This window comes from Salmo salar, chromosome 01 (genome assembly GCF_965601325.2).
Source record: "Salmo salar chromosome 01, fSalSal1, whole genome shotgun sequence".
Lineage (NCBI taxonomy): Eukaryota > Metazoa > Chordata > Actinopteri > Salmoniformes > Salmonidae > Salmo > Salmo salar.
In genome coordinates, this window is record NC_138291.1 from 141,145,905 (window position 1) to 141,163,686 (window position 17,782).

Genomic DNA, 17,782 nt, shown 5'->3' on the forward strand with positions numbered 1-17,782 from the left:
CTATAAAATAAGAATTTGATCAAGCTTGCCATAGCGGTAAGAGATGGAATTAGGTGTGCCTGTGATGATGCTTGTTGAAAGTGAGGACTTGGCTGGTGACATCCTGGTTCTTTAGAGCAAAACCCATATACAGGTTTTGGTTATGGAAATGTAATGATTGTATTACCAATAATATTGAGATAAGTGACATTGGTTTAGAAACATATTGTCTACCTGTACTGCTATTTGGGATAGTTCTTGCCCAGAGAAACCTCTGGAATCCTTGACATTTTTATGGTTTGAACCAGAGATATATGTCACACAACACATATGACATATTATTGATCACAAATACCAAAATGTATTAATCGTCCCTTCTCCATCGGTCTATGTTATCCGGGATCCTTGGGACGTCCATACCCCCCCATTGCAGTTGACATTTAAAATAAATGGTAAGGGTTAATAAGGTTAGGGCAGCGTTTTCCAAACTCGGTGCACATTTAGTTTTTTTGCCCTAACAATATACAGATGCTTCAAATTATCAAAGCTTGATTATTTGAATCAGCTGTGTAGTTGTTGGGGGGGAAAAACTAAACATGCAATCCTTGGTATCCCGAGGACCGAGTTCGGGGTAGGAAGTAGCAAGGAATCGAGATAGCGCTGACTGTTGTCCATCCCGGTTTACAAGGTATGCGGGTTCTGACCAATCGCCGACTCCCGTGGGCGGAAACCATTTGTTGTTGATCATTTCTGGTGACGTAGAGGACCTTGCGCAGCCGCAGCCCGGGAGGAGAAGATGGTGCTTATCAAGGAATAGTGAGTTGTATTTAACATATAATTTATGTTCGGCAGTTTCTTGAGTCAATGTGGCTGTAATTTTGAAATAAGTGTTCGTGTATTTGTGGCAGTTGAGAGGATATTGTGAGCGTTTTTGGGTGGATCAGGATGTGTCTTCATGATACCGGTGTTTAGGCCTAGACAACAGCGATAGCTAGCTAACGTTACCTTTGAATGAATCTGAGTGGAGGAAACGAAGTAACTAACGGGGTAGCTATGTGTCTACACCTGTAAAGTTAGCATATAGGTTAGCTAGTTAACTACCCAACATGGTGCCATAAGCTTAAGTCTCGCGAGTGACTGACAGATTATCAAGGTTCCATCTCAGGGGGCTCTGTTAAACAAGACGAGATACTCAGACTCTGTCAGTGACATGTTTCTACCAAATGCAAAATACCACACAACTCAAATGACAGTTAATGTGCGAGTCGGCACACACTACTATGCTAGTTAGTTTGCTATCTAACGTTAGTTCACTTTTCCAAGTAAATCGTTCACTAACTAGCAGGCGAGCTAACTATCAGCTTGGGTGGCTAAATGACACTTAAGCTAATTACAATTACCTAGCCAGCAACTACCTAGCCCGTTATTTTTAGACCTTGTTGTCAAAGACAGTATCTGTGGTGTTGTGTTCAGTCTATCCGTCTACTCTTTCCTGGCGTAACATGCAACCGGCCGACAGTGTAGAGGATTTTACCTCAGTCTGACTTTACTTGCAGGGTGCACGCTCGGGTTTCCCTGACGATTTTGTGAAGCGCTAAATGTTTGCTTGTCTCTTCAGCTGCAGCGGTTTTCATGGCAACCAAATATAGCTAGCTACCAGCCTTCAGTTCACTCACACTTATGTGTTTGGCTGCATCATCAAGCCATTATAATCATTCAAATGCCAATAAATGATCCTCCTCCGTTGTCTTGCTTGCTTGATATAGTGTGAGTCACATCACCACCAAGCAAGCGAAGTAATGCACTGCCAGTATTGCTCAATGCTGTTTTAAAAAATGTAAAATGTGCATCTCTAGTTGGACAAGTCATTCCTGACATGCTGGCCAAGTGTGCTGTGACTGTCCTAGTGTTTCATCCAGATTTGGTTTAGGGCTGTCTAGATTTAAATGGATTAATTCCTCAACAGGCTCAGGTGTGTGTGTGTGTGTGTGTGTGTGTGTGTGTTGTAGTTTTGCTCAGGGTGTCAAGACATATCCCCTATCAGTTTTCAAGAAAACTAAAGTGATGCCTATTCCCTATAATGTCTATGGGTGGTGACTGAACAGTCAGATCACCAGATATTCCTCAGGTGATCCAGGAGTGACACTACTTGGGACATGACTGAAAGATCAATAAATCTGTTTGCCTTTTCCAAAGGTCTTCCCAGGGACAGCTCTGTGCTTTCCTGTAATCATGTTTTATGATGTCTGTGGGAAGTCAGTTACCATAGCTAGGGCTTGTAATTGCTCTAATATGTAGAACCCGTATGTTGTATTTGCAGACCATGCAGTGGACACAGCAGGTTTTGTGTACAGCACACTATCAGAGTAAAGGAAACATGTCTCCTCTTATCCTGGAGAGTGCAAATGTGCTGAATCGGCTAACTTCAAATAACCTTCTGAACCTGAGAACATAATTGTGATTTTTGCAGCCAGTCCTTGGATTCTGTTTTGTTTTGGAAAGATTAAATGATAGTGATTTGACTTATTTTCATATGATTTCAATCACTTTCTGACTGCACCCCTTTTGATTTGAACTAAACCTTCCATACGTGTTTGCCTATGGTAGAAGTGGTCAGAAAGTGAATTTTGGACATGAATGCCAAAACATTCAGGAGATGAAGCTGCTCAAAGTTGGCCCATTTTGCATAGCCCACCCTACCATGAGACATCCATGTCTTTGTCACTGAAAATGATAAACGGTTGAGTTCGATATCATTTGAAAGCTTACAGAGTTGTCAAACTATTTTATATATAACATTTATATGTTCATATACCCTTAGTGTACAAAACATTTAAAACACCTTCCTAATATTGAGTTGCACCCCCTTTTGCCCTCAGAACAGCCTCCTGTTTGTCGGGGCATGGGCTCTACAAGGTGTCGAAAGCGTTCCACAGGCATGCTGGCCCATGTTGAGACTAATGCTTCCCAAAGTTGTGTCAAGTTGGCTTTATGTCCTTTGGTGGACCATTCTTGATACATACGGGAAACTGTTGAGCATGGAAAACCCCAGCAGCATTGCAGTTCTTGACACAAACAGTGCGCCTGCCACCTTTATTTCCATACCCCTTTCAAAGGCACTTAAATAATTTGGTCTTGCCCATTCACCCTCTGGAAGGCGCGCACACACACACACAATCCATGTCCCTTTTTATTATTGCATTTTTTAGGTAACAGCACACATTGTCTCAAGGCTTCAAAATCCTTCTTTAACCTGTCTCCTCCCCTTCATCTGCACTGATTTTTAAAGTGGATTTAACAAGTGAAATAAGAGATCATAGCTTTCACCTTGTCATGGAAAGAGCAGGTGTTCCTAATGTTTTGTACACTCAGTGTATGATGTAAAATAGGGTCTAAGCTACATCTTCAGAGGTCCGTTGTGCCCACCATCAGTTGAGACACAGCATGCTCTTGAATACAGGGTGGGTGTCATGTTTTGGCTGATAAATTTAACTAAAATGTGAATACAATTGAAATTTCAACTTTCAAATGGTACTACAAAGATGGTTGAAGGTCCACACGTCAGAGAATGTTGACTTGAGTGGTTGAGAATATCCATTGTTTTAAATTAAACTGTCAATCTACCATAGGAATCTTTATTTAAATAGATAATAGACATTCCCATTCAAGTTGACATTTGACTGTTGAAAAAAATTTGCCAAATTGTTTTCTATATTCGTGTTTATACTTTCCAATATTCATAAATTAATGTATTTTGATTTATTGAAATCAAAATACTACTCATATTACAGAGAAAGCCGTAAAGCTTCATGACACCAATTTTAGCTTTGTAGCATCTACAGATGAGACGTTATGGGGTCTTAAAGGAGGCCTGAGTAAGGCCAAAATGTCATTTAATATGTCAAATATACATTATGTCAACAATCCTTTCTCCAAAGACTATTCTATAGATTACATTCTGTTAAAATCCCCCAAATCCTGGTCTTTATTGGTCTAGGTTTCGTGAGAAATCACTCCTTCGTATACTGAACAAAAATATAAACGCAACAATTTCAAAGATTTGACTGAGTTACAGTTCATATAAGGAAATCTGTCAATTGAAATAAATTCATTAGATCCTAACCTATGGATTTCACATGACTGTGAATACAGATATGCATCTCTTGGTCAAAGATGCCTTTAAGAAAAGGTAGGGCTGTGGATCAGAAAACCAGTCAGTATCTGGTGTGACCACCATTTGCCTCATGCAGCGCGACACATCTCCTTCACATAGAATTGATCAGGCTGTTGATTGTGGAATGTTGTCCCACTCCTCTTCAATGGCTGTGTGAAGTTGCTGGATATTGGTGGGAATTGGAACACTTTTCGTACACGTCGATCCAGAGCATCACAAACTTCCTCAGTGGGTGACATGTCTGGTGAGTATGCAGGCCAGAACTGGGACATTTTCAGCTTCCAGGAATTGTGTACAGATCCTTGCGAGATGGGGCCGTGCATTATAATGCTGAAACATGAGGTGATGGCGGTGATGGCACGAAAGGGGCCTCAGGATCTCATCACGGTATCTCTGTGCATTCAAATTGCCATCAATAAAATTGAATTGTGTTCGTTGTCTGTAGCTTATGCCTGGCCGTGCCATAACCCCACTGCCACCATGGGGCACTCTGTTCACAACGTTGACATCAGCAAACTGCTCGCCCACACAACGCCATACACGTGGTCTACGGTTGTGAGGCCGGTTGGACGTACTGCCAAATTCTCTAAAACGACATTGGAGGCAACATTTGGTAGAGAAATGAACGTTAAATTCTCTGGCAACAGCTCTGGTGGACATTCACTGGAAAGTACTGTGTAGGGCAGACACATCTCTTCATCCCAGAACAAGCTGAATGAGTACCCAAATGAAATGTACAAATCAGCTGTGTGGAAAATCGTCAGTTACATTTTTTTTTTAGTTCTTTCCTATTAGAAAATGTTCAGCTCAGTGGTCTGAATGATGAAGAACCGACAAGTCTCGGTGTGTGGGGTTACTGGAGTTCACTCCTGGCTCTGGTTGAACTCTGCCAAGACAGGCTGAGGCATGGATATGGTTTGGTTTACTGCAAGGGCCCATTTTTGTCTCTTTGTGTAACACGCACACTACATGTTAATGTTTTAAATGTATGTACAGTATTTTGTCAGTGATGTCTCGGACCTCAGTAAGACTAGCTGTCGTCGGCTAATGGGCGTCCTAATAAATCAAAACACTGGTAGAAAGTCTTTGTTTTCTTATGTTTATCTTTATTTCTTTCTCTCTTACAGCCGTGTGATCCTACCGATCTCTGTGCAAGAGGTGAGTACCACCATGTCATAGCCCACACAAACGCAATTTCTTATGCTAGTTTCCTGCTTTCATGCAAGTCTACGTGTGCTAGTTTCCTGCTTTCATGCATGCAAGTCTACATGTATGAAGGCAGGTCATAATTGGTGTTGGCATTGATAATGCCTTGATTTAACTTTGATTTGTTTGTGACAATAGGTTTATCTGTTGCATGCACAGGATGCATCAGGTGTGAAACAGTACGGTGAAATGCTGACTTACAAGCTCTTCCTCAACAATGCAGTGTTTAATATTAAAGGTCAAAACCCAGAATAGGATCTTAAAGAGCACAGAGTTTATACTAGGTCAGATGTACGTTCTCTTGTTTTACTTCTCATCTGATGATTATTTTTTTATACAAGGTCAGTATCATATCAATGTGCAGGGATACAGTGGTAGTAGGGGTAGATATGCACATAGGGGCAGGGCCGGCTCTAGCCTTTTGGGGGCCTTAAGCGAGCAAAACATTAGTGCCTACCCTTGACGCCGAAGAGAAATGTACAAATTTAAAGTGAATTTCTTACAATTCAAAACATTTTGCCATGCGGCAGAGATTTAACAAACTTTTACACCTAATTTTCTGCAATTCTACACATTTTGCCTATGTTAATGATATCTGAGTGAGAGTGACTAACAAAATCAATGGGGGTACTCTGGAGGTCAGGGCCCCTGGGCACGTGCCCTGCGTGATCATTCGGTATTCTGCCGTGATAGCTGGCTGAACTAATTAAACAATCAAATTGTTAGATGACATGGCTAATTGAGTGACTGTCAGTGACTCGCAAAACAAGATAAAAAATTGCTGATGCACATCCAAATTTCGAACTTGCACCTTGTCTAGTCTATTCTAGTATTCTAACTCTCAACAGTAAGTAGAGACCCAGTCTCAGTTCCTGAAACTTTTACAATTTTAGGGGGCGGCGGCTTTTGCCTGGAGCCGGCCCTGGGTTAGGGGTAAAAGTGACTGAGCAGCAGGATTAATAATAATACCAACTAGGGTGTAAACGTTTAAACGAAATTGGGACGTTAACGTTAAGAACAAATCACTGACAGAAAGGAGAAAAAAAATCTTTCACACAATTTTTATCACAGTGCTGTTATCACAAAACTACCACTAATAACTCCCGATCTTCATAAAGGCATAACAAAACATTACACACCTAACGCTACAATGCTGTAACGTTAGTAGGAGATATGCATCTTTCGCATTTTTGCCACACGTATATAAAGCTCTCCCCACATCGTCGTTAAGTCGGAAAAATGGCAGAGAAAGGCAAGCGACGGCCACGAACAGCCTGCTCTGCGAGTCTGCTGCTGCGCTATGCTTTAAGCTGACCCAACGTTACAACGTAGCTGTTTGGTGCTTTGGAAACATGCTGAAGTACGGACCGACTGCTCTGAACACGTCTACAACTTCATCAGCAAGCTGTCAAACTATCATAAATAAGTGCCATTCTGCACACTGTTTACCAGTGCAGTGCCCAACTTATTTAGCTAGCTCAAATTCCATCCCTGTGTTCGTTAGTGACCCTACAGGTAACTGCCAAAATAAAGGAAACACCAACCTAGTGTTTTAATAGGGCGTTGGGAAACCACGAGCTACCAGAACAGCTTCAATGTGCCTTGGCATATATTCTACAAGTGTCTGGAACTCCATTGGAGGGATGTGACACCCTTCTTCCACGAGAAATTCCATATTTTGGTGTTTTGTTGTTGTTGGTAAATGCTGTCTCAGGTGCCGCTCAAGAATCTCCCATAAGTGTTCAATTGGGTTGAGAACTGGTAACTGTGTGTATGCAGAAAGAGTGTTGATTTGTGTCTGAGAGGACCAATACCGGCCCAATTCTGCAACCCTGTTCTCTAACAAGGGACATATTGTCCCCCTGCATCGGCCTGAAAACACACACACACCTTTTAACACTAGAACCGCCATAGGCCAACGGATACGAGCGTTTGATTTTGTAAAAATACGTATGTAGAGTTTTATTTTATTACACACCTATTCCTACCTTAACAGGCCAAGACAAACACGCTGTAGGACGTTGGTACCCAGCTAGCTGCTAATGTCTCGTTCCTCACTGAATGAACGACCTAGGCTTAATGGATGAAAGGGCACACTGATAATGGTGCACCTTACTTCACAATTGAATTTTAAATTAGGCCTAACTGAATGAGGGTGAAGAGGTTGATTTTAATGTAGAACAATAGTGTAATGATGAAGAACTTTGGCCATTGTGACTGATATTTTTATATATGGCCCTAAGCATGATGGGATGTTTTATTGCTTAATTAACTGAAGAACCACACCTGTGTGGAAGCACCTGCTTTCAATATAATGTGTATCCCTCATTTACACAAGTGTTTCCTCTTTATGTTGGCAGTTACCTGTAGGCTACAACAAGCTAAATCAGCTGATGAAAGCACTGGCGACCGATCTACAGGAGTAGAGATGTTGATTTGTTTACAACTTTGTCACTATGCGTCTGTGTCTGCCGCAGTGACCGTGTTTCGTAGCGAGTGAGTCATGCGCGAGACAGGTCGCTTAGGGTCGACCTGGCTTGTGCATGTGTTCGGTTTAAGTGTTTCGGCGTAAGATTCAGCCAATGACTGCGGTAGATGGAACGTCATTGCCCCCCCTAGCGGTCATACACAATATAACCATTTTCTGAATTCAAGTGGAATTTTATGGACATTTTTTCTTTTCTTCTCCTTAGCGTTTTAACAGAATACGGGGGGGAGGAAAGGCCGTTTGTCACATCCCTGGTAGCAGCAGCTTATATCGGTGAATGTCTGTGACATGCCTTTCTTTCCACTGCAGTTTGTTTTGTCACAGCATTAAAACTCTAGCATTGAGACACATGATGTTCTCCTGAAGCATGTGATGTAATAGCAGCACATAAAGATTTTTAGTGCAGGTACACAGTGTGACAGCTGTAAAGTCACCACCCTGGAGGGGTCATATATCCTGACAGGGAAGGCCATTCCCCCCCCCTAGTCAGGTTCTACGGACTGAGGTCAATCACCTCCCTTCCATATAAAGATTAACTTCCGAGCAGGCTGCAGCTCTGAAGGCTTGTTATGAGTGGTTGTAGTTTCAACTACTGTACACTGAGTGTACAACACGTTAGGAATGACTGCTCTTTCCAAGACAGACTGACCAGGTGAATCCAGGTGACATATATGATCCCTTATTGATGTCACCTTTTTAAATCCACTTCAATCAGTGTAGATGAAGGGGAGGATTTTTAAGCCCTGAGACAATTGAGACATGGATTGTGTACATGTGCCATTGAGGGTGAATGGGCAAGACACAAATATTTCAGTGCCTTTGAACAGGGTATGGGTAGTACGTGGCAGGCGCACCGGTTTGTGTCAGTAACTGCACGGCTTGCTGGGTTTTTCATGATCAACAGTTTCCTGTATGTATCAAGAATGGTTCTCCACCCAAAGGACATCCAACCAACTTGACCCAACTGTGGGAAGCATTGGAGTCAACACGGGCCAGCATCTCTGTGGAACGCTTTCGACACCTTATAGAGTCCCATCCCCCTGAAGAATTGAGGCTGTTCTGAGGGCAAAAGGGGGTGCAACTCAATATTAGGAAGGTGTTCTTAATGTTTTGTACACTAAGTGTATATTCATGATATGGAGTAGTTGGGCTTTATTGATCCCTGGGCAGAGTCGTAGATGTTGGTATAAAAAGCCCTTAGTCTAGCTGTTTGCCTGGCTTCCCCATCGCTTCCAGATGTGCCCAGGGTATCAAGGGGAGCATTAGATTTCACACCTAGGTGTAAAGCCTCTCAGGACAAACTGTAGCTGATAATAGAGAAACGATAGCAGTGACTGACCCATCCTCTAGAACAGCAGGTCTGACGTGAGGAGGTGCTGCAGAAAGCTCCGCTCCCATCTTCCTTCCTCCCTATCTCTCCCTTGGAATCAATTCAAAACAAGCCAAATACATTGCAGCCAACTTAAGGCCCACTGTACCAGTTTTTCTGAGAATCTCCTTTCATCCTCTCTTGTCCCTAAAGTGGAACTGTGTGTGTGTTCGGGCCGATGCAGGGGGACAATAGGTCCCTTGTTAGAGAACAATAGGACAGGGTTGGAGAATTGGGCCGGTGACTGAATTGGCCCGCTTTCTGTGGTACTGTCGACGCAACGACACACACCCACAACCTCTTTCTACACACACACAATGCAGAGCTTTGTGTTCTCCGGCTCCTAGTCACAACTCCCTTTCTGATATGTATAGAGTTCATGTGTGTGACATGTCATTAGCTTCCCACATCCTAAACCACTAAGACTTAACGTGGATGGTCATAAACCATATAAACACAACATCCCTTTCAACCACTAACAGTGACTCTGTCAGTGATTGGCCCAATTGATGTGTGTAAGTGACACTGATGTCCTGTGTGTGACACATTTCTGTGTTGTTCTTCTCTCTGGGTTGTAGTACCAAGTCGGTCAGCTGTTCACTGTAGCGGAGGCCAGTAAGAATGAGACGGGGGGAGGAGAGGGCATCGAGGTGCTGATAAATGAACCCTACGAGGATGAGGGAGAGAAGGGACAGTACACGCACAAAGTCTACCATCTAAAGAGGTACACACACCACACACACACCAAATCTACCACATAAGAGCTACACGCGTACAGTGGTGGAGGAGGAAAATATGCACCCACACTAAGGTTTCATTTACACACGCAGCCCAATTCTGATCTTCTGATCTCAAAAGACCAATTAGTGGAAAATATATTTGAATTGGACTACATGTGTCTACGTAGCCATATGATTGACTCCTGTCTCTCTTGGCAGTAAAGTCCCAGCCTGGTTGAGGTATATTGCACCAGAAGGAGCATTAGTCTTCCATGAAAAAGCCTGGAACGCATACCCATTCTGTCGCACCGGTGAGTCCCAGAACTCTTGTTTAAACACTCAATTCAGCCCAATTCTGATTGGGACTGGCCAACATTGTCACATTTTAATAGTTTTATTGAAAGTAAACCAATGTTTCCTTCTTTCTTCTATTGCTTGTTTTATCCATCTGCTGCAGTTATAACGGTGAGTAGTGAACTGACCACACACACACACACACCATGTTCCCCAGACTTTTGCCATTGTCTGTGTGGGGTAGTGTTGTTGAGACACTCGTTCCCGTTAGTGTGACTTCCATAGCGTGGTGGTGTGTAGCTAGCTACGCTGCTAATGCTAGCACGCCACTGTTTAGTTGGGCAGAGTGCAGAAGTTGGCTAACCAGACGTGTCGTTTCAGCCAGGTCAGTTAATTAGCTTAGCTGTTGGGTTTAAATAGGCCTCAGGCCTCCATTCAAGGCTTTCTCAGAGATTCCCATTAGTTCTCTATTTAAGGCATTCTCTAGCTTGCCATTGGCTAAAGTTTTAAGGCTACTGTACAGAGGAAGTGTAGTAGTTAATCAAACATTTGGAATGGGACACCCAATATGGCTGCCGCCCCGACCCACATCATCTAGAATTCAGTTAGGAGACTTGATTAAAACATGGACCGATTTTTAGATTTTTCTGTCCTTTCTTTGCTCACTTCTCCTTTCTCTCTTCTTCACTCCTTCCAGAACGAGTATATGAAAGATGACTTCCTGATAAAGATTGAGACGTGGCACAAACCTGACATGGGAACGCTGGAAAACGTGCATGACTTGGATGGTCCTACGTGGAAGACAGTGGAGGTAGTCCCCATCGATATCGCAGACAAAGATGCGGTGGCCCATGGGGTGAGTGGACACACACTCACACATCTGATAAACACGTATATGTGACCAATATTTATGAATACTTGGAACAATATTTGAATAAATAGATTCGTCCTATATTGCTCGTCAGACCTGACATGACTGTATTGGTTCAAGCCGTGAGTTTTGAACCGCTCATCAGCCGTTTTAGATCAGTGACATGAAGATGGCTCTCTTCCCAGGTGGTAAAATAATCTGTCCCAGTACAGCATCCCTGTCCCAGGCACTGACGGTTACGTCATCAATGTTTTTGTCTCCCCCATGTGGACGAGTTGTGCCACTGCATGTTGACTGCCTGTGTGCCAGTCTAATCTTGAACACCCAGAACTAAAATCTTGCTTAATTGCATCATGCTCGTTTAAGATCTGGGGGAGACGTGTTCGAAAATACACTAACAACGCTACCGAATTCTCACCCCTCTAAACGGAATCTTTCTGGCAAGTCTAAGGCAACTTTCAGGATCCCGAGTGACGCAGCGGTCTAAGGCAGTGCAAGAGGCGTCACTACAGTCCCTGGTTCGAGTCCAGGCTGTATCACATCCGGCCGTGATTGGGAGTCCCATAATGCAGCGCACAATTGGCCCAGCGTCGTCCAGAGTAGGCCGTCATTGTAAATACGAATTTGTTCTTAACTGGAAATCAGCGTACCGGTCCTTTTTAGTCGTCGCGTCACACAGTCTGTCGACAGATGTTACTACCATTTTTATGTAACGTGCATCTGTCCACAAGAGATTACTACCAGTCTAGTGTCATCCCTAGCCTGTATCTGCTGTTAGCCTGGCAGTCTCTTCCTGTCGGCCAGAAAATGTGCCTGCGCAAGACACCGTGTAGAAACTCTCATCTACACTTCACCGTACTGACCCACTGCTAACGTGACTTGTTGTCGCCAAAAGTCTGCGTAATCAGCCTTCCTCCCACCCAAAAGCCACAGGGCAGGACCCCTGAGCGCTGTAGTTGAGAGAGGGTATTAGAGTGAGCTGCTCTTGTCTGTGGTGGGCCTACCATGTCTGTCGTGTCAGTCTCTCCTGTACAGTACTGACTGAACACTCAGGACAGAGAGAGAGCTTGTGATACAGTAGTGGCTCCTGTACTCCTAATGACATAAGTGGATCAGTGGCAGGGCCACGGCTTAATCCGAGGGTCCATCTGCTGCACACACACACACACACACACACACACACACACACACACACACACAGGTCTGACTGATTTTTATTTTTAATAAAAAAAACATTAAAGTGGGGAGTAGGGGAGAGCCTGTGGTCGTTTGTGGCATTCCTTCATCATAAGGGAATTGCGTTCATCTCCCAGTTCCTCAGATCATCGTACCATCCACACATCTCCTTTTACACAGTAGTATGTGAACCACAAGAAGTCTGGTAGAGGCTTCATTCTAGACACTATTATCTTCATGTACATTAGTACTCCCTTTTCAATAGTTTCCCTGTGTGCGTGTTCACTCCTGCAGGATTATAATGGGGTGTACTGTATATGTTTTCAGTATGCATGTTGTGTAATGTACGTTCTTCTCCTACAGGACTATAAACCAGAGGAGGACCCTGCTCTCTTCAAATCGACAAAGACAGGCAGAGGACCTCTCTCACCTGAATGGAAGGTACAGGACTCGACTCCCTCCTGCCTTGTCTGTGTTAGTTGGTCATGTTGACGTTTGACCTCGTTAGAAGAGGGTTAAATCAACGTGCCACGCTTCTCTTGTTTGCGTTGCTGGACGCTACTGGCCCAAAATCAACATTGTAGAAAATGTCATTTCAAATGTTTTCCTCGTCACCCTTCCTGTGTTTCTCCTCTGATTAGAACGATCTGATGAACAAGACAGACTGTCCTAAGATGTGTGCCTACAAACTGGTCACTGTCAAGTTCAAGTGGTGGGGCCTGCAGACCAAAGTAGAGAACTTCATCCAGAAGGTACAATGCTTTTATCTCTCTCTCTCTCTTAGCCTTTTCACATTGCTTTTAGGGCTTCTAATGAGAAAAGTCTGATACCTAATATTGTCATCACTCATCTCTCCTACCTCCACCTCTCTCCTTCTTTTAGCAAGAGAAGCGTATTTTCACTAACTTCCATCGCCAGTTGTTCTGTTGGATCGACAACTGGGTGGAGCTGACCATGGCGGACATCCGACGAATGGAAGAGGAGACCAAGAAGGAGCTGGAAGAGGTAAGACACAAACGCACTGTTGATGTCTGCCATTGTTTCGTAGGTTTTAGACTTATGCCTTAGAGTTTGAGAAAGTGCTCATTTTTTTTGTGGTGCATAGACGGGGAGACTTATTTTGATGTTTATGATGATGATGGCGATGAAGAGGTAACTAACACCTGATTCCAGAGGCATTAAGGGATCAGGAACCACAATAAACAACAAATCACCTCTCTAGGACTGACTGTGACCCTCACTAGGCACAAACCTTTGACCCTCCTATGGAGCACTGATTGGTCCAGCTGACAGTTCTACTCTGCTGCCTTTAGATGCGTGAGAAGGGCACCGTGCGAGGAACCTCGGCAACCTCAGAAGAGTAGCCCCCGCCCCTGTAGGTCAGAGGCTGAGTAAGTTCCCCAGCAGGACACAGGAAATGACATCATCGGGGTGTTGTGGACTCATCCCACGCCTGCACTCGTCTTCATTGCATCTTTCTTTCTCCCCCACACTCGTTTATGTTGCTCATCGCCTGTTTCTTTCTTCATGTTGCCAGTCTAATCAAACGTTCTGGTTCAGTCTGTCCTTCTGTCTATGGTGGCTTTGGCTCTGTCTCCATGGCTGTCTCATTCTGTTTCTGCCTCTTTCCATCACGCCCGCCTTCCGTTCCGTCTGGCTCTCTCTGCAGTTCTGCTGCACCACTTTTATCCTCCTCTTTCAAACCTTCATTTGTTTTTTTGTTTGTTTTGTCCACTTTCTAACTAACATGGTCTGTTCAGTGTTGTGTTTTTATGTGTGTGGTTCCAGGTGTTGGGGCTGCGATACTACCCTGTTGCTGTCTGCCATCTTTCTGCATGTCGCCTACATGGGGAATTATCTGTCATGTGGACAGAGAGGATAAGAGTTTTCACTGTGATGGAGATGGGTTGATGTGCTGTAAAGGGGAAATACTCTTTTTGTATTTCATTAAGTGAACATTGGCAGTGTAGGAAGTTTTTAGGTGTAGCTACATTATATGAACCAGGCAATAGTCATTTGATGGAATGCAAAAAGTGGTTCACTCCTCCGTCTCATCACAGACAGACTCTTGTCCTTCAGGGGGTGCTGTGGTGACACTCGCATGATTTTAATCTCTCTTGTTCTTTCTCCTTCCTCCTTGTCCCAGCTGCGTAGGTCAGGTCAGGTTCGAGGCATGACTGCGGCTCACGAGCAGTGAGGTTGACCAACAAAACCCTTCCATGATGATGTTACCATGTCCACAGAGGAGAGGAAGTCTCTGCTCTACTTCCTGTCTCCCATGATTCATATGGGGGGGTTTGTCCTGATTGGTCAATGTTATTGTACTGACCCTCAATCACATGCCTCCTATTCACACAGAAAAACAAAAGCGGTTTTGCATTTAAAGAAAATTTTTAAACTCTTTGCACAGAAGGTAAATGTAATTGTTAGTTGATTATAAGACGGGCTTCGTTTGTATCCAGAGACACAGAAAGCCAAGCCTTTTAAACAGATAAGAATGTTATTTGTTATTTTACAGTTCTCGGTATGTTATAATTTCCCCAAAAATTGGAATAAGATAATGTATTAACAGGTATTGGACCAATTAATTTTTCATGTATTTGTGTTCCCTGTTTTTATCATACTGTATCTGTCATTCTGCCATGGCTCTGGTTGGTTTCACCCTTGTTTCTTCCCCCTCCTGAGACTACGGTCTGTATAAGCCCTTATCCGAGTTGTAGTGGTCTGCAGACTTGAGGCGCGTCCCAAATGGCACCCTATTCCATATAGTGCACTACTTCTGGCCAGAGCGCTGGGTCTGAACAGGGTGCCATTTGGGATGTAGATGAAGCACTTCAACCCCTGGTCTCTGTCCTGTCTGTCTGACAGGTGGCTGGGGAGACAGTTGTTCGTTTTGATTTGGCCCAGGTCTGAGGCTCTCTCGTAGAACGTGATGTTTCTGCATGACTTGATTATCCTTCGCTACCTTACAATATAAGCCAGCACACACACACACACACACACACACACACACACACACACACACACTCTCGTGAGTGCACGTGTACAACTGCAACCCACAGTGACTGGCAGTGCATGTGTGTGCAGATGCCTCCGATGTTTGCTGTTAGGGAGAGTGTGTCCAAACAAGAGAGGGTTAGGATCCTCTGTGGACACAACTATGGCTACATATGTAGTTGTGTGTGTGTGTTTAGGATGCTGCTTCTGAGTGGTTTTGGCACAGCTATGCTTTTCGCTGCTACCTGATCCAGCCTGTTGTAAATTGGCCTTGCGCTGTGGCTGCACCCCTCTCCTGTAAACTAGGGCTTCAATACCAGGGCTGGGGACCGGGTCTACTTCAACTCAGTTCCTTTAAGGACTTCAACCAGAAATTCCAATTTAAACATGTTATTTCTTGGATTGGACTTTCAATGCATTTCCTGAATGGACTCCATTGAAATGGAATTGGTCCCTGGTTTTTAACAAGAGGGCCGGGCTGCCCCAGGGAAACCTAGCTTCTATTTTACTGTAACTGATGATGATGATGAAGAGTGAGTGAGTGTGTATACTGTAAAGGGTTTTGTATATCCTCTTGGACAATTGTAGTTCTGTTTGTCATGCTGTTCTGCTGTTCTCCCTCCACTCACCACTGTCCCAGGCAGCAACCATCTGTCTTAACAGATGAGGGTTGTGATCCAGTGGTTTGGCATACTTCTACATTTCTTGTATGATGTTTTTGTTGTTGCATTGCTGTCTATTGATCATGTATGTTGTCGTCATTTCCCTTTTTAACGTGTTATGGTTTTAAACATTTCGTTTTTTTTTGCCTCGTGCTGCTAAACCAGCTGTATCTAGTACCTCCTTCATGCCCCTTTGCTTTCTGCCTACTTGGGGTCACGTCGCGTGTTAATGAGCGAGAGCTAGACTTTGGTTTCTATTTTGAAGTATTTGATAGATGATCCCCAGGTCTGCTATGCCATTAGGAGGGACAGAAAGATATGGTCCTTGTGACTGTCCTGTGGGACTACCAGCCTAGTTCTACTACTGTAGTGTTGACCGTCCATATTGACGATGATACATGGTGGTCGGGTCTACTCTAGACATACCTGTCTCGTCTCCCAGTACTGTAACTATATACAGCAGGATGCTGGCTCAAATGGCGCCCTGTTCCATATATAGTGCACTACTTTTGGCAGCACAATATCGTGAATAGGGTGTTATTTAAGGCGTAAAATATAATCGTACTCTTGATTTCAGATCAGCGTGTTGTTCAGACACTGCTTCAAAATATTCACTTTTTTTCCCCCCTGCCAATGGCTAAAGTTATGATTTGGAGAATAATCTGACCCTAGATCTGTGACTGTGGTCATTTGATGTTCCGCCCCCATGGCTTTCATCAATTGTGTAGTTTGACTGTACATTCACCAAGGTAATATAATGTGTCTGAGGTCATGAATTTCTCTGAAGTACGCAAAGACAATATTTTAGTGCAGATACAGTAATACGTTCTCCATCGGCGCAATGCTGACCATGTAGCAACCTGCTGCAGCATTAACAGATAAGGATATATAAGTATCTCTATTTAAACTAACTGAAGATTTTGATTAGTTAATTCCCATTGTGATATTGTTTAAGATTTTGATCTCCTGGGTAATGAACCCTCGGAGTGAAACGCTGTTAAGTGAAACAGTGAAGTTGTTTTAAAAAAAAAAAAAATGTTGGGCCATTTTATTGTTTCTCTTTTTAATGTTTTGTGTTGTAGATTTTAGCCATTCCTGTTGGATCATTGTCTATTGGGTCGAATGTGACCCATAACTGTCCCATGATGTGGGTTAGTCTTTATAGAAATACCAGCGTCAACCAGGGTGTGGGGGGAGGGGTTGCACATTTTTGTTCTATCCCAGCACTAACACCTGATTCAACTACTTATCACCAAGCCACTGATTTAGTTTAATCAGGTGTGTTAGCACTGGGCTGGAACAAGCACGTGCAACTCTGTGGATCCTCCCAGGAAGGGATTGAGAAACACTGGCCTTAGGGCTCTATTAAATCCGTATCGTGGAAGTTCAGCATTACAGCGGGATTGAAATTTAAAGGCAATGTTCCCTGCATTAGAGACCGCATTCACGGTAAACACTGCATATGTCGGCTCAATTGAAAAATTACCTTTAAATTTCTATCACGGACTCTAATGCTTCAGCGATACAGATTGAATAGAGCCTTAGACAGTCCATAACATACTGTATGTCTCGTCATCATGACTAAGTACTTGCAAAATCTGTTCATTTCCTTTGAAAGAAAAAAATATTTTCTGATCACAAGGTAAAATTCATGGGAATTTAGTAGTGAATGTAAAAATATTTTTTGTTTCACAGCTGCTGAGCTGGGGCAAGGTCTAGACAATGGAATTGAACAGAATATCTAATAAAATGAAACAAACCTCCACCCTGTGTGCTGTTGATTTGACATAATGCTCGGTACAGTTGGTCTACTCAGTATTGTTGGTAAGACAACATTGATACAAGAC

The 17,782-nt window shown here is 43.5% G+C and overlaps 1 protein-coding gene across 1 annotated transcript; it reads left to right on the forward strand.

Moving 5' to 3' along the window:
- The first annotated feature begins 705 nt into the window (after window positions 1-705).
- On the forward strand, window positions 706-17,700 carry LOC106562676 (phosphatidylinositol transfer protein beta isoform). Its single transcript, XM_014127660.3, has 11 exons — window positions 706-795; window positions 5,281-5,311; window positions 9,795-9,940; window positions 10,155-10,246; window positions 10,393-10,400; window positions 10,927-11,085; window positions 12,640-12,717; window positions 12,918-13,028; window positions 13,159-13,281; window positions 13,590-13,667; window positions 14,423-17,700. Exons 1-10 carry the CDS (start codon window positions 776-778, stop codon window positions 13,638-13,640), a joined length of 819 nt encoding a protein of 272 aa, XP_013983135.1. The 5' UTR covers window positions 706-775; the 3' UTR covers window positions 13,641-13,667; window positions 14,423-17,700.
- Window positions 17,701-17,782: the final 82 nt, after the last annotated feature.